General features: G+C 36.2%; 3 protein-coding genes across 6 annotated transcripts in view; 2 read left to right on the forward strand and 1 right to left on the reverse strand.

Moving 5' to 3' along the window:
* Window positions 1-19,747, forward strand: part of LOC134661309 (HIG1 domain family member 1C-like) — a 156,824-nt gene extending 137,077 nt beyond the window's left edge. Inside the window, exons 1-3 of one of the 2 annotated variants that reach the window (XM_063517311.1) lie at window positions 16,240-16,339; window positions 16,450-16,547; window positions 19,509-19,747. In XM_063517311.1, coding sequence (XP_063373381.1) covers window positions 16,454-16,547; window positions 19,509-19,699 — 285 coding nt within the window. In that variant the 5' untranslated portion in view covers window positions 16,240-16,339; window positions 16,450-16,453 and the 3' untranslated portion in view covers window positions 19,700-19,747. Of the gene's footprint in view, window positions 1-16,239; window positions 16,340-16,447; window positions 16,548-19,508 lie in introns of those variants that run through there. The other variant, XM_063517312.1, reaches the window with a different exon arrangement.
* Window positions 1-21,576, reverse strand: part of LOC134661296 (serine/threonine-protein phosphatase 2A activator-like) — a 46,887-nt gene that overhangs the window by 1,750 nt on the left and 23,561 nt on the right. Inside the window, exon 2 of the mRNA XM_063517294.1 lies at window positions 2,197-2,240. The gene's annotated coding sequence lies outside the window, so the exon portion shown is untranslated. The remainder of the gene's footprint in view (window positions 1-2,196; window positions 2,241-21,576) is intronic.
* Window positions 1,944-7,584, forward strand: LOC134661302 (beta carbonic anhydrase 1). 3 transcript variants are annotated; one of them, XM_063517303.1, is made up of 6 exons: window positions 1,944-2,185; window positions 4,130-4,214; window positions 4,308-4,495; window positions 4,969-5,157; window positions 7,355-7,394; window positions 7,483-7,584. In XM_063517303.1, the coding sequence occupies exons 1-6, from the start codon at window positions 2,093-2,095 to the stop codon at window positions 7,536-7,538; spliced, it is 651 nt and encodes a 216-aa protein (XP_063373373.1). In that variant the 5' UTR covers window positions 1,944-2,092; the 3' UTR covers window positions 7,539-7,584. The 3 variants fall into 3 exon arrangements, with proteins under 3 accessions (XP_063373373.1, XP_063373372.1, XP_063373374.1); XM_063517302.1 differs by having other exon boundaries at window positions 1,948-2,185; window positions 7,355-7,578; XM_063517304.1 differs by lacking the exon at window positions 4,130-4,214 and having other exon boundaries at window positions 2,073-2,185; window positions 7,355-7,578.

Genomic DNA, 21,576 nt, shown 5'->3' on the forward strand with positions numbered 1-21,576 from the left:
GTTCTTGATTACCATGACAGTGTAGAAATAGATGTTAAACTGAGGCACACTACTGCTGAATATAATAACTACCACCAACAGCCAACAACTAAACTAAACTTAGGTATGGTATGGCAGGTAAAATTACAGTATGAGGAGAGGCCACATACTGTAATATTCAGTGATCGGAATAGGCAGAGTATATTTACCTACACTTGGTAGAACAAAGTCATGAAGTGGAGACTTCCTTGCGCTATTATTTTTTTCCGGGACTTCCCGGATTTAAAATTCGGTAAAATAAATAAAATCTCATAATGTATCCCCAATGTACGTAAAATTAAATAGTAACCACAACACTACAAGTTTGTACTAGTTTACGATAATATAACATTATTGTATTTATATTATTTCAAACTTGTCCGTCTCTTTTACGCCAATACCAGCTGTGTTTAAGTGAAAAAGATAGAAATAACAGTATTACTATCTACTATGTTAATTGTACTTTCCATTGTTATCGTCTAAAAGACAAAGCAGATGTCGTTATCACTTATCGCTGTTACCTGCAACCCTTTTTATGCATTAAATAGAAAGTTGACATCAGTTTCTTACTATCCCTTGTCGAGTACGTACGGAAGTGTAGATACTGTGTTTTTTGGATATTTGACATTTGCTTGTTTACTGGAATTTCGCCTGCTATACTTGATTACACACGGCCTGAACTCGGACACCGATTTTGCTTTGATTGGATTTGGCGATTACTGGATACTGAAAACACCACGGATACTGCAAAACTACCAAGTTTCAAGGTAAGATAATGTATTTATTATTTAACATTTTTATCCTTTTCATTGTATAATCGAAAGTAAGAAAATAAAGGCTGAAATATAATTATGGTCACGAACTATGACTATTGACTTGAGTCACTTGCCTATGTTCATAATTTGGCCGTGTAATGTATTAAACCTACATACATACATTATTACAAGTGCGGGTAGTTCTAAAAACTCGTATAGCTAGAAAATGTTGACACAACTCCCTACCCGTATGCCTCTGACCACGGACGTAATGTGACATCCGAAACCTTGGGCCAAATATTAAATATAAGTGTTACGCGATTAAGTCCCGTTTTCATTTAATAATAGGTATGTGTGAAAATGGTGTTAGTTTAAATCAATATAATAATTTTGTATTTGTAGATTGAGTTGCAATGTTATTTATATTTAGACTTAATAAAATAATAATAACTTTGTACATAAAGAGAGTTTATTAAAAATAAATATAGAAGAATCCGTTTATTTATTTTATGCCTATTTATTGTATTGAAGCAGTTTGCATTGTTTTTTGTACTATTCAGAACAATATTAATTATTCGGTAAGTTCCCGGGACTTTAGTCCCGCAAAAAAATTTTGTCGTAAGGAAGTCTCCACTTTTTATCTATGTTCTACCAAGTGTAGGTAAATATACTCTGCCTATTCCGATCACTGGTAATATTCACAATACTTTTTTTTTTACTAAACTTACAAAACACCTATGACTTTTACATATAATAAATAGTTGTCTAGTACCCACTACAAAAGCCTTATTGAGCTTAGTGTGGGACTAGGTTGTTGATGGCTGCTGAAACTAAAAGCAGTTGCTGCTTTGTGAATGAAGTCAACAATCATAATATACTGTATGTTGTTTTAGATAGTTCTACAAAATGTCTTCTTTCTTTCTCTTTGCACCATTTTTCAATAATTTCAAAAGTAAAGATAGGCCAAGGATTCATATAATTCCGAGCAAACATGCGCACCAACAAACATTACTAAGTATTTAGTAGTAACGAAGATCATAATCATAATCTTAATCGCAATTAACTTGAGGTTATAATTTATATATAATGAATGCTATAGACGTTTTCTCATGCGCTCTACTTACACGTAAACTACAGCAATGATTCGCCACCGCACCGCGGTCACTCGCTTAGCTCAGCTGCGATACGATAAGCTCACTAACGAAGGTCATCTATGTCAATCTTACCCGACTACAACCCGGCCACAAACAAGTTTAAATACTTGCAAACGTAGTTATAATAAAAGGAATTCAATGTTTGTGAGTTAATAATTAATCGAAATGGAAAGGATTCTTCGAGGCATCATGAGATATCGTGTGTTGGACCGATCGAGCATGGTGAAACAGTTTCAACAAGTCAAAGACAATCCAGTGGTAAGACTAACCTTGTAGTTGCAAGCCTCACAGGTTCCACAGAAGTTTTTTCTGCAATTTGTTAGAAACTTTTAATTACGATCAAGTCTTTGTTAAATAGCACTCAATATTCTGGTTATTCTGAAATATAAAATTGCATGTACATTGATAACATGACATTGACAATACAATGTCATCATAAGCATTAGCATTCCTGCATTATCATTGGTAGGTTGGTTACGAGGGAAAATTCATTGGTTGGTTACCTGTGGCTGTGACAAAAGCTGTATTTTTCTTTAGTAAAGGCCATAGATATAATAAAGCCAGCGTTGTTTAAGCGTCGTCTATACGCATCTATGACTCATATCAACTATTAATACAAGCGTAGGGCTTATTCTTATTATACATATAGCCGTAACACACTACTGCACCGCACCGTGACCTTGATCAGTGTTACGGCTATTATCCTGCCTTTCAGGGCCCTTCACACTCGATGTGGAGGTGTGTGGAGTCGATTTCGCAGATCTGCGTGCGACAGAGAGGCAATACGTCGAACGTGGTTCGCGGTAGTCGGTTCGGAAGAGAAGAATCGTGGAATGTATTGAGCCCCATATGAGCCCCATACATTCCACGACTTCTATTTTCGCACAGACTGATCTCTGACTGCCCTCTGATTGGCTAAAAATTGTACCCCGTTGTGACTGGCGTTAAGGCCCGACAGCAGGATTAGTGTAATAAGCCCTTAGGGTATGTTTATAAAAGTGTGATTAATTTAATTTAATTCAGTAGCTTGTAAGTTAAATTTCCGACATGATTGTAAAATTGTTATGGAATAAACTATCTTATCTTATCTTATGCGCGCACGGGCAACTTAGTCGCCAGGCGACTTATTTGTCTCTTACGACAAATTAGTCGCCTCCTCGCCGTGATGCGCGCACGAGAGCGACAGCAACACGACTTTTTTCTACGCAGTCATCAACATGGATTGCGAAGAGACGGCTGTGGTCGTTGCACTCGTATTAAAAAAACCGATGAAAACGTCGAAAAAATCAATATTGGGTGCATCCATTATGACTATGTTGTTTAAGTTAAATAAAGGATTCTACTTAATAAATAATTATTACAAAATATATAGAGGTCTCCATTCCACTTCTTCAATTAGCCTACTATTATCGATTATCATCTTCTACGACCGGCATTTTACTTCGTATTGAATGCGGGCGCGTATCCGTACACGTACACATACAAGCTCTCGCCGCGGCGGTCGAGTGGCATCTGGCCGGCCGGCGACTTATTTGTCGCCCGTGCGCGCACTAGCATTTAAACCAATAGGGAAGGAGACAGTTGCGTCGCGGGCTTGTCTCCGAACCCGCGGACAAAAAAGTCGCCCGCGAGTCGCGTCGCTACGTGTGCGCACTTCCATACTAACCCATAGGCCCATAGACTTGACGTGAGAGACAAAATAGTCGCGGCGACAAAAGTTACCCGTGCGCGCATACCCTTAAGCGAAGCCAACGTACGACGTGGTGGGACGACTTCTTCATACGTTTGTTCATACTTGGTTCATATGTACCTATTTAACTATTTGGCAGCTGCCAACTGTTGCAATATGTCTCACTATGGCGGCGCCACTCTTCAACCCATGTTACGGCAAATACACAAAATAAACACTCCCGCTGTCGCTGCGCGGGTCACAAGCATGTTGTCGAGATAGTACGTGTGTCCGGCACTAGATGCCGTCAGGCGTTACGGGACTTCCCCTTATGAGTTATGAGCTACACAAAATCAACATAAGCATCGACACTAAACAGTCAGCTAAAATACTATAGGTACTTACAGAAAGATCCCAAAGCTAAAGCCTCCACACTAGCGAAAAAAGCCCAATGCGGATTAAAGGATTTAATTATATTAAGTTTAATAGTCGTTAGCTTGTTACAAATTATTGTGTATCATGTATTTTTTTAGCCTAAAGCAGTATTCTACACATGCATGGACAGTCGAATGATTCCTACTAGATTTACGGAAACCAGTGTAGGCGACATGTTTGTTGGTTTGTAAAAATATGACTTAAAATTTTAAAATATCATTAAATACCATATATTATCGCTTGGTGGCGGTTCTTAAATAAAATGTATTTTTGCAGTTAGAAACGCCGGAAATCTGATCCCACACTCTCAGCACTTTGTAGATGAGATGACAAGCTGTGAACCAGCTGCGTTGGAACTTGGCTGCATCATTAACGATATAAGACACATTATTGTGTGCGGCCATAGTGACTGTAAAGCTATGAATCTCTTATACAAGTTAAAAAGCAAAGAAGAGTCTAACACGGTTAGTCGACAACTTTTGTTGTTCTTTGCACTTCGCATTTGCAAACGTTTATACTTTAACCAGTTTAAATATTTAAGATGGTACCAGTAGGTACCTATTTTATGTTACAAGTTAAGTATTGTCTATCTCTATTTCTTACCTTTTCACGGCAAAACTATAAAGACCTAGGAATGAACGAAGGCTTCTTAGCGGAGGGAGGGGTAAAAAACCATATAGGTATTACTTATACCTAATACAATCTAAGTTTTGACATCAAGGATTGCGATACGTACAAATTTGTGTGCAGTGTAGGTTTATATTCAAATTTCGTCAAGTGGACGAAAACTAGAGCTGGGCGAAAACTAATGCACCTACCCTATATGATTTCTGATACCTAACGAATACGAAGCAGGTATATACCTGCTTATTAGTTGTGCTTGTCATATGACAAGCACAACTAATAACAAATATATGATATACATTACAATTTACAGGAACAAAGAAGAATGTCTCCCTTAAGATCTTGGTTGTGTAATCATGGGCAAACAAGCTTGGACAAATTCATCGCGATGGACGGCGATTTCTCAAAACCGATGTTGTTTACAGCTGAAACACCACAAACTAAATTTGTAGCATATATCGATCCTGAAAACAAATTTAGTACAGAAGACAAATTATCGCAGGTAAGTAACAACCACTTCAATCTATCAAAATTATAAAGCTATTTTGGAGAAAATACTTTTTTATCGTGTAGGTGTACTTTTTACCCAGTCCGGGTAGGTGTGGTGCAATCCCGACTCGACCATTTGTCTAGCTGTTATATCATTTTGAACCAAATGATAAACTGTAAAATTGCTTTTTATACGGGCTTATTATTTATCGCTCAGAACTTAAGCCGTCCTTTCGGTAGCCAACCGCACGGCATGAAGGGGGGTAGGGCATTGTTTAGTTAGTCTGAGCTTGTTAGTCACCTAACTTTATCTACGTGTACCTACTATTTACCGAAGCGTTAGCGAAGGTCTCCGTTTTGACTCGCGGTAATGTCCGGATGTTCTCCTCTTCAGGTCGTAATTCTCAGCAACTGATTCTCGTAAAATATTGTGACCAGATCTAAGTCGAGCATAAAATATACTTGTTGATCTAGTTTTTGGATTTTTTTAATGCGGAAATTGTCATAAAGGACTTAAGCGTCTAATGCGCTTCGGACCATTGTGAGTTCACTCACTGTGATACGAGGGGTATTCAAAATATTCTCGGTATGAGAATGAAAACAAACAAGTACGAAAAGTTTGATATTTTTATTTTTCAATATACTCCCCCCCTATGTTCATACACTTAAAAGATCGATCAATTATTTTTTTTAATCCCTCGTAAAAATATTTTTTATCTTTCGTGTAAAAATGCTCCTCCACTGCCGCCTTCAATGCTTCATCGTCAGAAAATTTATTTCCACGCAGATCCTTTTTAAGATTGGGGAGCAAAAAGAAGTCGCTGGGGGCTAAGTCCGGACTATACGGTGGGTGAGTAACAGTTTTAAACCCACGTTCAACAATAGCTGCCTTGGCAATATGAGCAGTATGGACGGGGGCGTTGTCATGCAGAAGCAGAATACCTTTGGTTAACTTTCCTCGCCTCTTTTCTTTAATTACATCCTTTAATTGACGTAGAATGTTAGCGTAGTACTGTCCTGTGATATTTACACCTTTTTCTTTATAATCGATTAGTAATACTCCTTCACAATCCCAAAATATCGTGGCCATGACCTTGCCAGCTGAAGGGATGACCTTCAACTTCTTGGGATGAGCTGAACCCTTAATGTGCCACTGCATGGACTCTTGTTTACTCTCTGGGTCATAATGATGAACCCAGGTTTCATCTCCAGTAACTATTCTTTGCAGCACCTCATCAGGATTTTCACCGCACAGGTCAATAAAATCGGAACAACAAGCTACACGCATGTCTTTTTGAAGCCGAGTCAGCATTCGCGGAACCCATCTTGCACTTACTTTTGACATATTAAGATGGTCATGTATAATATCATGTACGGTACCAATAGAGAGATTGGTTACTTGTGCTATAGATTTTACCTTCACTAGACCATCTTCCAATATAAGTTTTTCCACTTTATCAATATTTTCTTGTGAAGTAGCTACTACAGGCCGGCCAGGTCTAGGGTCATCTTCAATACTCTCCCTTCCGCGTTTAAACTCGCTTGACCACTTTTGAATGGTAGATAAAGAAGGAGCAGACTCACGGTAAACACAATCCATTTCCTCTTTTATGGTTTTTTGATTTTTACCCTGTTTTGTCAAGAATTTTATCACGCATCGATGTTCTAATTTAGTTAACATTGTCAATTCGCACAGGATGTTCATGTTTGTTCAGCAATTGCAGAAAAACAAAAGACTATCTCGGTTCGAATTATACTTTTTTTTAATGTCAATGAATAAACCTTAGCGGCCAGTAACGAAAGAAATTTTAGAAGAGGTCGTAAGATATCAATACCGAGAATATTTTGAACGCCCCTCGTAATTATTCAACGAACTAAGAATTTTTCACTTTTACATTATCTAAGCTTAACGCGAGGTCTACAGCTCACAGAGCCACTAGCCACTAGTACCTATAAATAGTACTTCTAAATATTCTCTCTTCTTATTATTGTTGGAGATCTGCAAGCTCTAAAATGTCTTGGAACCGAATACCACTTCTACAGCACTTCTATAATTAAGTAGGTAGGTAAGTAGTTAAGTTATATCGTAGGTACAATTAGATTTAAAATTACGTGGGATCTAAACTGGCACCTGATACTATATGTAGATATGTAATTATTTAAATATGTAGGTACTTTGTGTTTGGTTAATATTTCATCTTTCTTTTTAGGTTAATACATTACAACAACTTCAAAATATTGCATCTTATGGTATGTTGAAATCAAGACTGCAAAAACACGAGTTGCACATTCACGCACTCTGGTTCGACATCTTCACCGGGGACATATACTACTTCAGCAGACGAGCCAAAACGTTCGTGGTCATCGACGAGTCTACCTATGAAACAATATTAGCTGAAGTAACAAGATATTATTCCTAAAACATATTTCTTGAACCACACGGGTCATACAACTCATGCAGTAACATGTTTCGTATGACATATCGACCATATCGTGGCAGAAATAGTGGCGACGGAACACGCCGATTAATTACTTCAACAGAAATTACAGACCTAATAATAATTAAATAGGTACCTATTTAGTTAATATTATGAATGCGAAAGTAACTCTGTCTGTTACCTTTTCACGCTTAAACCACTGAATCGATTTAGATGAAATATGGTATGGATATACTAGTTTGAAGCCCGGGGAAGAACACATAGTTGTTTTTATTTTATCAATCACCTTCATCGTTCCACACAGATGAAATTGCCGGCAAAAGCTAGTACCTATAGCAAATGAAAAGTAAAAACGTCGTGGAAATCAGAAAAAAAAGAAACTGAACCTGAACTCCTAGTCGCAACGCTTGATTCGGCTATATTTGACCTGTAAACCGATATTCTCGCTATAAGCCCTATATTATTAATTTTTCTTAGTTGTTCAGTTTTCGGCTACGGCATCATTTTTTGCTCAATATGTATTACTAGTTCAAAAATGTGTTCTCAAACATATGTATAAATATTGTCAATACGTTCGTAATACCTACATTGATTCGGATTATTTCCACTATATACAAGGTGTCCCAAGAAGTAGTGATATACTGAAGCTGGGAGGTAGAGGACCTAGAGGGCTATCTGAATCACCCCCATGTATGTTCGGCGATTTTTCGTATTTTCGGAGTTATGATTTCTTTTTAATTTTTCACCTATCGCCGAGTACGATGAGATTTTTATTTATGGTGACGTGAATTATTACGGTAGATGCTTGATTTTTTTTGTGTGTTAAGCTGATAGATAGGCCAATTCAGTATGGTAACATTTACTATCGTTAGATCTTTGAATGGAATTTAAAAAAAAAAAATGCCAAGAAAGATAAAATTACCCAGTATGTTTTATTTTTTTAAGCGCCCTTAAAGTTGTGAACATACTGGGTAATTTTATCTTTCTTGGCATTATTTTTTTTTTAATTCCATTCAAAGATCTAACGATAGTAAATGTTACCATACTGAATTGGCCTATCTATCAGCTTAGCACACAAAAAAATCAAGCATCTACCGCAATAATTCACGTCACCATAAATAAAAATCTCATCGTACTCGGCGATAGGTGAAAAATTAAAAAAAATCATAACTCCGAAAATACGAAAAATCGCGGAACATACATGGGGGTGATTCAGATAGCGCTCTAGGTCCTCTACCTCCCAGCTTCAGTATATCACTACTTCTTGGGACACCTTGTATAGTTACTATCAAGTTGTCACCAGTGGTAATAACAGAAAAAAAAACCAGCACTTAGTTAAATCGGACCATGAATATATGATCACTCGCTATGATTTACTGGAACAATTATTTTCATTCTATAATGAACTGTCGCCCTATACATAAGAATAACAGCGTACTGGGACCACGTCGAGCACCAGTACTTTTACCTTAGTAGGAGTAGGTGATCTCTTCCATGGACAGCTGATTCAGTCAACTGCGTTAAAACTAAACAAACAAATGGGTTATTCCCTCTAGTTACCACCAAGTTGTTACCAGTGGTAACTACTGGGAATTTTTTTCCCACCTTTTACCACTGGTAACTACTGGGAAATATTATTCCCAGTAGTTACCAACTCGGTTTAGTGGTAACTACAGTGAAACCTGGTTAACTGGGACCTGGATAAGTGAGAAACCTCTATAGCTGGGACTCATGGTGCGGTCCCGACACTTTAGCGCTGAATTACCTCTGTTAGTGAGATAAATCGAACCTCTATAACTGGGATTAGTTGTTGTGATTTTATAGTCACATTTACCTCTATAATTGAGACTGAGAGTGTATTTTACCTCTTTTACTGAGACTATATTTAGAAGATTACATTTTCCTAATTGTTTTTTTTTTAATTTTATAGGAATTGACCTCTGTATCTGAGATAACGTCAATCTATGACCTCTCTAACTTGGAATTTATTGATAAATTTCCGTATTCATATTAACTCTTAGTCTATCCACAAATTCCGCATTTGCTTAATTGTGTTTAAACGACTTCAAGTTTCATTAAGTTACTTTATATAGTTAAAACTATCGAAACGAAAGCTGAAATCTTGATAAGTAACACGAATAAACAAATGTTCATTTAATACATTTCTAAGACGCAATGAAGTCCGTATCAAATTTAATTGAAAAAAATCTATCCTTTGGAGAATCATTCAAAATTAATTCAAAGAAATATTTTTAACAGACTTAAAAAATATTTAGGGACAAGGATTATTTTACCTAATTATTAACCACCTCTATAACTGAAATGTATCCTCTATTCTCACCTCTATTAATGGGACCCTCTGTAAATGAGACAGAAATTGATTTGTACCTGGCTAACTGAGAACCTGGGTAAGTGGAATACCTCTTTAAGTGAGACAAATCTGCTCGTCCCTTGAAGTTTCACTTATCCAGGTTTCACTGTACTACCAAAATTTTGTTAGAGTTAAATACTAATAAAAACAGTATAGTATAAATATATAGTGATTTTGAATTACCTAATAAAATCACTTGAAAAATAATCTAAATGGATTATTAAATTTATCTTACATATTTTATAGTTTTTGTACTAGTACCGGTTAAACTGTTTCAATATTCTTGGTCACGTTTAAGGCAGTTTACTAAAACACTAATCGACTTATAATTGTTTATTAAAACACTCTATATTTATACTATACTATTTTATAAAGTTTTTATTAGTATTTAACTCTAACAAAATTTTGGTGGTAACCAGGGATGTTGCGAAAATCCGCATCCGCATCCGCAACCGCGGAACTTCCGCATTATTTTCAACATCCGCATCTGCATCCGCCATCCGCATCCGCATAAAATCGATGCGGAGCTTATGCGGATGCGGATGTCAAACAAGTCGGTACGGGAACGTCTTAGCGGCGGCGTAAGTGCTAGGTAATTTCGTCATTACCCGTTATAGGTAATGACGAAATCATCTAGATCCAGAAAAGTCGGCCAAGTTACTGTTTATTAAATATAACGCACAGCTATATTCTTGCTCAAATACTAAACGTTTCGTTTTTTTTAATAAAAAAATACTAAAAATGTAATACTTGACGTTTTCTAGAAGTACCTAATCTTGACATCCGCATCCGCATCCGCATCCGCGGATGTGAGCCTTTAAATATCCGCATCCGCATCCGCATCCGCGGATGTCAAAAAATCTGCATCCGCAACATCCCTGGTAGTAACTACTGGGAATAATTTTTCCCAGTAGTTACCAGTGGTAAAAGGTGGAAAAAAATTCCCAGTAGTTACCACTGGTAACAACTTAGTGGTAACTAGTGAGAATAACCCAAACAAATGAGTTTATCGGTACAAATATGAAATAATTCTACACCCTACACTAGTTATAGCCGATTTACCCTAACCTCGCGCATTTTTATGTAACCATAATCATATTTAGTTTACTTTAGAAAAATAAGCTATTATTAGTTTTAACTGGTTTTATAGAATTTTTTAAAGTTATTTGTTATAATACCTATAAGAAATATTTTGTTAGTTTTTTTTATCTTTTTATGTGTTACGTACCTACTAGTACTAGTCGTGGGCTAATAAATTGTTTTATATTTTTTATTTTGGAGATAATTAGTAGGTAACCTCTTTTTAAGAATATATTTATATTAATTACAAATCTAAGGCTTTACGATGCTATTAGTGGGACCACAATTTTAATATAAGTCATAAAATATTAGTCTGGCAATGGCAGACCAATTTTATCAGTAGAAAGTCGTTAAATTTTAAAAAGTTACGCGTGAGGGTTTTCCCGTAACATAATTTGAATTTTGCGCCTTTTTCTACCGACGTGTTATTTTGATAGACTAAATGTTTATATTTATTTTCACCACACCAGCTCGGAAAGGCTTACTTTGCACTTCAAAAACTGATAGCAAAGTTGCATTTTATTCACATGTGAGGCAAAGTAATCAAATACAAATTTAGAGTTGTTTTCTTATGTTTTCTGGTAGAATTGACTTTTAAATGATGATTTTGGATGATAAATATTGAATAACATTAAGTTGTACACATTTGATTTGGTTTGATTTTGTTTGATATTTTACATTTAATATTTGCTTCGGGTTGGTGTGGTGAAAAATTTTGTTTCACTCAGGGGCAAATTATTGTTTAACCCTCGTGCTTTGAAACCCTCGCAACGCTCAAGATTCCATTTTTCGAACCACTCGCTACGCTTGTGGTTCAATTTTGGAATCTTTCGCTTGCTCGGGTATCAATATTAGACGAGCGGTTTTCAACAACTTTGCCCCCTTGTAAAACAAATACATAACTATTATATTTCTAAATGGGGTTGTAACAGTGAGGATAGGAAGCGAGTGTAGTATCAAAAATAATTAGTGTGTTTATGACAAATATTTATTCCTGAGTTATGGATGTTTCCTATGAACCCATGCACAGAACATATTAAAGAGGTTAGAACGGCTATCGCGCGCAGTTAGTATCGGAACCGGTGTCGCCGCTCGTTCCTCTCCACATTTCAACGCCTCCTTTAGACAGATTTGATGTCTGGCTTCTTAATCTGAACGTTATTGTGGCGCAAAAGGCATGTTTACGTTTTTCGGTCAGCGCGGGCGAGTACTAGCATGCGAGCGTTTGCTCATAACCGACACGAACCCTGCTCGCATCACCATTCTACTTATTCTGTAAAGTTGTGAACCCATGTATGTATCTTTATATTTAAAGAGGCATCTCTAGATGGCCCGAATATTGATTTTGACCTATAATACCAAATATTCGGCCCCTCTCCCGGCCATGGCTCATGACATGCGAACACTTTGAGTCGCAATTATTATGAAAACAGTTCGCCAATAAACCACAATCTTTGCTAAAGCCCCCTCAACACTCGTGCGCGAATCGCGGTGCGAAGCCGCGATTCACGCACACAGGGCTGTCTTAAACTATGCTGGGGTCCCTGGGCACATAAGAATTTGGGGCCCTTTTGGAAAGTAAAGAAAGCTACGAGTAATTAAAGTAAGATTTGTCTACTATGATCTTCTATTTATTATGGGTAATCAAATATACTTACTATCTGTCCTTGGGGGCCCCCTGAGGATGGGGGCCCTGGGCACGGGCCCCGTGTGCCCTTATGGTAAAGACGATACTGCACGCACGTAGTCTGGAGGGGGCTTAAGATATTTATGTTTTCGGATTGCTTGGCCAAGCAGACCTTGTCAGTAGAAAAAGGCGGCAAATTTGAAAAATGTAGGCGCGAAGGGATATAGTCCCATAGAAAATTTAAATATCGCGCCTTTTTTACTGACAAGATTTGCTTGACCAAGTATATTACCACTGATAAGTATTACAAAAATGCTGTTTATTTATAAAGATGAACTGTTTGTATTTCCTATAAATTATAAATGTATTTACCTTTACGGTTTTATAACAAAAACATTTTGCTGTTTAGTATTTCGGTACCTAGTATAGTAGTTTATGCAACAGTGATATAATAAGGGTTCTTAAAATTCAAGGGTCGAAGTTACAAAACGAGACGTAGTCGAGTTTTGTAAAAAAAGACCCGAGAATTTTAAGAACCAATTATGAGCTGTTGCATACATTACTTTTTCTATGACAGCTGCAGCAAAAAAAAAAAAAAAAAAAAAAAAAAAAAAAAAAAAAAAAAAAAAAAAAAAAAAGTTATTATTAAAAAAAAGAGTTATTATTTAAAAAAAAAAGAGTTATTATTGTAAATGAAAACATACCTCTTTCAATCAAGATGATCGGAACTTGTATCTTTAAAAAAAATAAAGCAGTTGTATTATACTCATAAGATGACTGCTAGCAGTCATCTTATGAGCCTATAGACAAATCATTCAAATGACATTGCTTTAGATATCACTGTCAGTCATTTAATTGACACATTTAAGTGCTGGAGTAGAAAAAGATAATAATGAGTTTAGCCGGCTGATTTTTTTATAGATGACGCCAGCAAGTTTCCCGGCTTTCCCCATCTCGTAGCAAATTTTATATCTTTGGTTTTATCAAATTTAATTATTTTATTGTTCAACAAGAGTATTAAGACGTTTTTGTATAGAGTGCTAATTCGGAGTATTGAGGAAACTAATAATTATGGCCATGATTCAAATTTAGAATCTTGAGTATAGCGAGGAACTTAAAAGCACAAGAAGGTAGGGTAGGTGCGTTAGTTTTCGTCCAGCTCTAGTTTTCGTCCACTTGACGAAATTGAATATAAATCTACATTGCTGCACAAATTTGGACTTAATACAATCCTTAATGTCGAGTCGAGACAATATATCTATCTACATAAAAAATGTATTTGGCAAGTAGTAAATTAAATATCAAATATGTTATTTGCTAATCTGTCATGTGGACGAAAACTAGAGCATGGACGGAAACTAGCACAATGACCCTATAATTAATAAACTATTTCTTTGTGTCTTTTTGACATAAGTCATCATCTTTCTCGCGTTGTCCCGGCATTTTGCCACGGCTCATGGGAGCCTGGGGTCCGCTTGGCAACTAATCCCAGGAATTGGTGTGGTCCCTAGTTTTTACGAAAGTGACTGTCATCTGACCTTCCAACCCAGAGGGTAAACTAGACCTTATAGGGATTAGTCCGGTTTCCTCACGATGTTTTCCTTCACCGAAAAGCGACTGGTACATATCGTCGGTATACTTCTAAAACATGATAACTAACTGAAACATAGTTTCGAGAAAACGCGAGTTGAAAGTTTGACCCTTAAATGTGTGAATTTAGAAACGCGTTTTTACTAATTTAATTCTAGACATGAAATTTTTGAGATGTTAAAATTGCCTTAAATTGGTAAAATTGATATTTTCAATTTGAAAAATGTAAAATATTGGCCGATAAAAAAATGGGATGTGTTAGTTATCATGTTTTGCCTGTATACAAAATGGACTAACATTAATGTATTACGTATAAAATATATAAAAATGTATATTTATATAATTGAAAATAATGAGAAAGATAATAAATATCCTTTTACCGGGGATTATAAGCAAATTATAAAAACTAACGTAGCAATAAAAAGTAATAAATGACATGCAACGTGTTACTATTTACAGGTAAAGAGTTATAAGTGAATTATTCTTGCAATTTTTGACTTTTCCCTCCTTTAGTAAAGAAATATGGGTGACAATATACTCCTTATTAATTAAATAACTGTAAAAAATGTATATTACTGTTTGTTTTGCAATTAACGAACATATTTGAATCAGTTTTAAGTGAACTTAATATTATCTAATTGTAAACTACATAATGTTTTGAAAGAAATGTGTACTTACAAGTAAATAGTGATAAATAATGTTATAGTGTTTTACCAGATGCTGTAACTAGGTTCTTAATTATTTACATTCAGGCAAAAAATGTAAAGGTTACTTTATATATTTTTTCTACTCCCGTACTTTTATTTGTCATTTAAAGGGTCGTGCACACATCTTTAAAACCCTATCTTAAAGTTGTCATTGTCAAGACAAGTCTTTAGTCTATTCCCTAAAAAAGCATTTGTGCATACACGCAGTATCTTTTTGGCTCTTTTACAATACTTCGTGTAATGGCCACTTAAAAAATACATTGTTGCCAACCTTATAGTCATAACACACTGTCGCACCGCAACGCGACCTTGGTTCGTCGCACCCATAAGTGAGAGCGAGAAAGAAATATATCTTTCTCGCTCTCGCTTATGGGTGTGAATGTCATATCCATAGAAGGTAGCATCCTATAGAAGTGGTCTACGCGTGCCTCCGTGAGGGACAAAACATATAAATTCGACCAATCATAGCGTCGCATTATGGTGGGCAACTCAATTTACGGTGGGGAATAAAACAAGATGTGAGACTGTGACAAGGACAAACAATAATAGCGCTTTCGCTGCTACTCCTACTGAAAGATACATAAGACTATCCCGTTCTGTCAGTTATCCCCACCACTCATGCCCAATCCAGTTATACTCACGGTTATACTAGATTCATGGTCATATCTGACAAATAAGTGAACCATAGGCATGTTTTTTTTTTAAATTTTACTCATTCTTTTCCCGCTCGTATCTCCATTCTTTGCTACTTCTTGAATATTGTGAATCTTGAATATGAATACTATTGTGCCTGTCGAATGAAAACTTACCTTTTGTGTTAAAAAACAGTGTGTCTTTCAAGTTAAAATGGATGAAGACAAAAACTTAGTGTCTACGCCTGAAGAAATATCAGTAATAGCACAAGAATCAATAAAAACAGGTAGATACCGTAGGTAGAAGTCCACTAGATGGCATGAAAAATATTTGTTAAATTTACAATTTTATTTCAAAGTAAGTGTTTGGTCGTAGAAAAAGTATTGTATGCAACCATGAACATAGGTCCATGACTTCAGTACCTATTCGTGTCCAGGTCCCTCCACACTCGTGCGCGAATCGCGGCGCGATGCCGCGAACGTGAGTGTGGAAGCGATTCACTCACATAGTCTGGAGAGGGCTTCCCGAGAAGCCATTGCGTGCAAAACTTGGAAAAACGTTTCACTGAACGCATCCTTTTTTTTTTCACTGAACGCATGCGTTCATTCCAATGTCAGAAAATTGAGAAAATGACGTAACGTACTGACGTCTAGTCTAACCTTGACCATACATAGATTTGTAGTGATGCAATGAAAAGATTTATTTAAATATTATATAAATTACCTACCAGTCCACAACTTAATAATAAGGTAAGTAAGTTTGTTTACATGCTGTTTTTTTTTGTCTGAAGTCTTAATATATTTGTAATAGGAGCACAATAAATATTTATATTAATTCTTTTATTTTATACTTTTTACAGAATCATGGCAAACTCACGGCCCGCTTTTAACTATAATGATGAATCTCAGTCGGATAAATTGGCCAGGAAGTCTAAGGATTCTCCTTTCATGATTATAGGTAAAGTCAAAAGCACTCATGTTCATCTTATGAATAATAAACTCATTAACATTATCACTAATATCATTATTTTATATAGTTTGTCAAAAGACTGTCTCATTTCAAACATAGACAGAGAGAATCATACTATTTTTGTAACTTTGTCTTAAACTAGTACTAACACCCAAAAGAAAAGCATGAGTATAGATTCTTTTTGGTTGGACTGTAGCAAAGGGGGGGCTGGGACTTAGATTTTTTTCTGACAAAGTGGTGTCATTATGACACTATTTTTAAATGATTGTAATGTGTATATCACGTCAAAATAAGCATCTTTTATTGGAAAAACTTTTCTCTAAAATAAAAAATGGCCGAGTTAGACGCCTCCAAAGATTGATATTTTTAAAGGGAGCTGGGACTTAGAAAATTTTCATTGAGAGTGGTGTCATTATGACATATATTTTAAATGATTTTAATGTATAGAACACATCGAAATAAGCAACTTTTACTTGGAAAACTTTTTACTAAAACTGAAAATGGCGGAGATAGAGCTTAAGGCAGGCCAGGCTTTTAAGGCAGGTCGGAGTAGGTACGACGACGAGCGAAGCGAGGAGGAGTGTTAGGTAGAACTGCGACCATACAGCGCGCGAGCCGAGCGAGCGAAGCGAGCGTGCCGCGGCAGCGGCCGGCGAAGCGCCAGAACCGACGTTTTTATAATAATACAATTTTACAAGTCCCAGCTCCCTTTAAAAACATCAATCTTTGGTCGCGTCTAACTCGGCCATTTTTTATTTTAGAGAAAAGTTTTTCCAATAAAAGATGCTTATTTTGACGTGATCTACACATTACAATCATTTAAAAATAGTGTCATAATGATACCACTTTGTCAAAAAAATTCTAAGTCCCAGCCCCCCCTTTCGTACAGTCTGACCTTTTTTTGTTCTTATTTACCAATGATATTATATAACCATAGAAAGGTTATACTCATACTTGAGGAGCACAAAAAATACTACCATATTTATTTCTGTGCCTTGTAAAAAATTTGTTATTTTTGATTAGTTTCCTCATTACATCCATCTTTGTCACACTCGTTGGTAAACATAAGGTCGTCCCTTTCTCTTTCGGTGTGTGGGAGCTCGTTAGCATGTGCACATTTCTCGCTTGTCCAGCCGCTTCTAAAGGAAACTTGTCCAATTTGTCACAAGTTAAGCGCTTCAATTTTGGAACGCCTATAACCTATCTTGAGTTATAAATCATTGTTATTTACTAACAATTTGGTTTCACCAACTATATATCTGCACTACTTTAAAAAAAAGCTTGTATCTTGTTCTGTTAATCAAAAGAAAAATGTGTTATCTATGTAGGGGACGCATACAGATTTACTGCCTTTCAACTTTGAGTAGCAGTGTGAGATACGAGATTTTTTCAAAGTAGGGCCAATATATAGTTATGTTCAGTACTCCCTAGGAACTTTGAATAATAAGATGACAATTAATCTGTCTCTCTAATAAGTAGAACATAGGTAGCTTGGTTTTGAACACTATCTAATTAAGGTACCAATTTACTTTTTACTTATAGAGCATAAAAACCATCAATCACAATCTACATCCACACAGTAGTAAAAAAATAAAAAAAATAAATGGTCACTAATTACTAGTCAGTGGGAGATGGGTTATCAATTTACAGAGAGTTGTTGATGTGCAAGTGTTATTTGTAATGTCATAATTTCATACAAGTTTGTTGTTCATGAAAACACTTCCACGCTTTGTGTTACTAATGCTGCAGAGTTAGGATAGCCGTGAGAAAACACACATTTCTAATGCTAAACTATTATTAACCCCATCTCCCACTGACTAGTAATTAGTGACCATTTATTATTTATTTTTTTGACTGCTGTGTGGATGTAGATTGTGATTGATGGTTTTTGGTGGTATTGTTAAGTAACAATACCACCAAAGTTTTTATATGCATTAAGTAGTGCATATATGAGGTGCAGTCCAAAAGTCTCCGGCCTGACATAGAAAATAAGAGCATACATTTATAAAACTATTTTTATTATTCGATATATTTCCCTTCTATTTCAACACACTTTTTAAATCTGTAAATTAGCTTTTCTATCCCCTTGTAAAAGTACTCTGAAAGTTTGTCCTCAAAATGAGCGTAAACCGCATGGGTCACTTCACCATCTGAAGAAAATCGTCTTCCCCTTAAGTCTGCCTTAAGTTTCCAAAACAAATAGTAATCACTAGGGGCCAGGTCGTGACTATACGGTAGGTGGCGAATTTCCTCAAAGCCACACTTTGCAACAGCAGCCTTGGTAATTAAAGCAGTGTGAATGGGGGCATCATAGTAGAGAAGGCGCACACTTCTGCTAAGTTTTCCCCGAAGTGTGTGCTTGATCACCTCTCGTAACTGTTGTTTAAGTAGCCTCTAGTAGCTGCCAGTCACCGTGGTATTACTTTCATTTATGTTCATCAACAGTATTCCGTGACAATCCCAGAACATGGTAGCCATGGTCTTTTTAGTGGATTGCGTTACGTTCGCCTTCCGAGGCCGCTGTTCACCATGACGACGCCATCTTTCGATTCTCTATTATAGAGGCAATCATAGTACAAAACCATTGTTTCGTCCCCAGTAACAATTGACTCCAGAAAACTCTTTCCATGTTTTTTATAGGCATCCAAAACTTCCTGAGAGCACGCTCTTCGTCCACTTCGCTGTAAGCTTGAAAAAAAGTTTACACTTTCTGTTGTTGTAATCGCCGTGAAATAAAAACCGCAAACAATAGAAACCCAAAAACTATATCTAAAAGAACATGATAAATGACAATAAAAATGACATATTTTGTTCTTTTTTTGAAACGGCCAAATCATTCCAGCCGGAAATATTTGGACCGCACCTCGTAAAAACTAATAGCCTATATTGTGTCCCACTACTGGGCAAAGGCCTTGCATTCATTAACTGGTGTTTTTTTTATGTTGCTAGGTATCTTAGGACTGATTGGCGTTTGTGGTGTGGGGGCGTATAAATTCAAAACACGAGGTAAAATGAGTACAAGTGTATTCCTCATGCAGTTGAGAGTAGCCGCCCAGGGGACCGTGGTGTCTTGTCTGACCATAGGTGTGGCATACACATTAGCCAAGCAACATCTATTTAAGGATACTAAAAAAGATTAATAAATACAAACAGTGGTAAGCTTTCCTTGTTAGTATGGACTGTAGACTTAATAAAATCAGTTTTGTAAAAAAATGCTAGGGATACCTATATTTTGCATCCACTTTTTATAAGACAGCATAATCAGATTCAAGATGTATGGTCCAAAGAATGGCATCTAAGGTTCAGTTGTTACAATTAGTTGTTTTTCTAGTTTGTACCTAACCCTATCTGTAGTCTGCTATGCTATCTTTAAATTAGTAGGTACCTACACCTGTTACTCAAGTGTTGTAGATCTGAATCAAAAAGTACTGGAATAATTAGCTAGCAACTAAGATGTCATTGTTTTTGTTTTACCTTATTGTACTTATTCCAGACCAGACCAGAAATTTCAATAGTTTTGATTACATATCCAAAAACTAATATGGCAGGTAGTTTGAAGTGTGACAGTATTTATATTATGTTATGAAGATTTCTTGATGTTTATTCTGTAACTAAGCCATGCTCCCTTTGGTACCGATTTTATATGGCCGGAACCGATATTCGCGGATCTTTCATACAATATCAGTACTGGGAGCATGCCGTAGGTAGTTGTAACATAATCTGACCAAATTACCATGTGGGAAGGAAGATTATTTTCCATGGTCGGGTCTTTTTTTATTAGTTCCAGCAAAATGACAAACATTTATGCACTTCGTTTTGAGCGAAATATTGTTATATGGGGTACAGACTTTCTGTAGTATGTGTAGTACTGCAATGCACCCAACGTGTTTCAATATAGTAAACTTAAATACCTAACATAAACTATGTTGTTATTGTGTAGATTAACTGTGATGATCTAGAATATCTAGATTAAAGTTACTTAACTAGTGATCCGTTTTTAGATTAAGAATTGCAATTTAATTTAAAAATGGGTCTATTAATGTGATTAAATACTAGTCCTTTAGATATAAGCGAAATGTCAATCACTGATCTCTTCTATGAATAAAGTGACTGTTTAATTTATTGGACCATAAATGTTAATCCATCTTTGTACACATACCTACATAATGGGTTAGTATGCAACATTCGCCACCGCATGTAGTCCTTAACTGCCAACAGTGCCAACTCACCTATTATACAAAGCGGTTACGACCGCGAGTGCATTTGGCTCCTACCTTTTGGTACCTACTTCTAACGTCTCGGTTACGACCGCAAGTGCATTTGGCTCCTACCTTTTGGTACCTACTTCTAACGCCTCTTATCTTATTTGGTTATTTATTTTGTCCTCTTAATTAAGGACTCACTTTATTGGTCTAAAACGGGCCTCGCCTCGACCAACTGTATGAACGGCCTTGTTTTGCCGCGTTCATCCAGGCCGTGACCAACGCATAGATAAGACAGTGAACTCGCCTCCAAAAAACATGCTGAGCGAAACGAAAGAAAAAAAAGCAGGATGATTATGACTTGTGTTAAAAATAACTCATTTAGAACCAGTAACGTTTTACATACCCGCCATTTATAAACGTACAAATATAGATTTGATGATTGAAACCAAACAATTATGTATTATTTCACTGCCTTATTCACTTAGATAGGTATACCTAACGCTAATCCGGTAAAAATGTGCCCCCCCCCCCCCTGCTCCGACCCATCCCCATCAGGGCCCGGTCAGGGGGCCGCATTTTTTGGCAAGAGAAGTGCATTTTTTCCTTTATGAGGCTATAGAGTTGGGCAAAAATTAACTTAAATAAGAATAATAATAAAAACAGAAATTTTATTCTTATTCAAATCGATTTGAATTAGAATAATTCTTGCACTAGTTATTTTAGAATAGAATTACGGTGAATAAATAATGTGAAATTTATTTTAAATGCGGAATAAAAAACAGAATAATTATTCTAGAAGTGGGACTATTCTA

The sequence above is a fragment of the Cydia amplana genome, chromosome Z (genome assembly GCF_948474715.1).
Source record: "Cydia amplana chromosome Z, ilCydAmpl1.1, whole genome shotgun sequence".
NCBI lineage: Eukaryota > Metazoa > Arthropoda > Insecta > Lepidoptera > Tortricidae > Cydia > Cydia amplana.

What these genes read in the sequence shown, in the direction of transcription:
- LOC134661302 (XM_063517302.1), top strand. Translation starts at nt 2,093, where the DNA reads ATGGAAAGGATTCTTCGAGGCATCATGAGATATCGTGTGTTGGACCGA. An exon ending in GCAAAGAAGAGTCTAACACG is followed by an intron (nt 4,496 to 4,968) that starts GTTAGTCGACAA and finishes TACAATTTACAG; the next exon opens with GAACAAAGAAGAATGTCTCC. An exon ending in CAGAAGACAAATTATCGCAG is followed by an intron (nt 5,158 to 7,354) that starts GTAAGTAACAAC and finishes CTTTCTTTTTAG; the next exon opens with GTTAATACATTACAACAACT.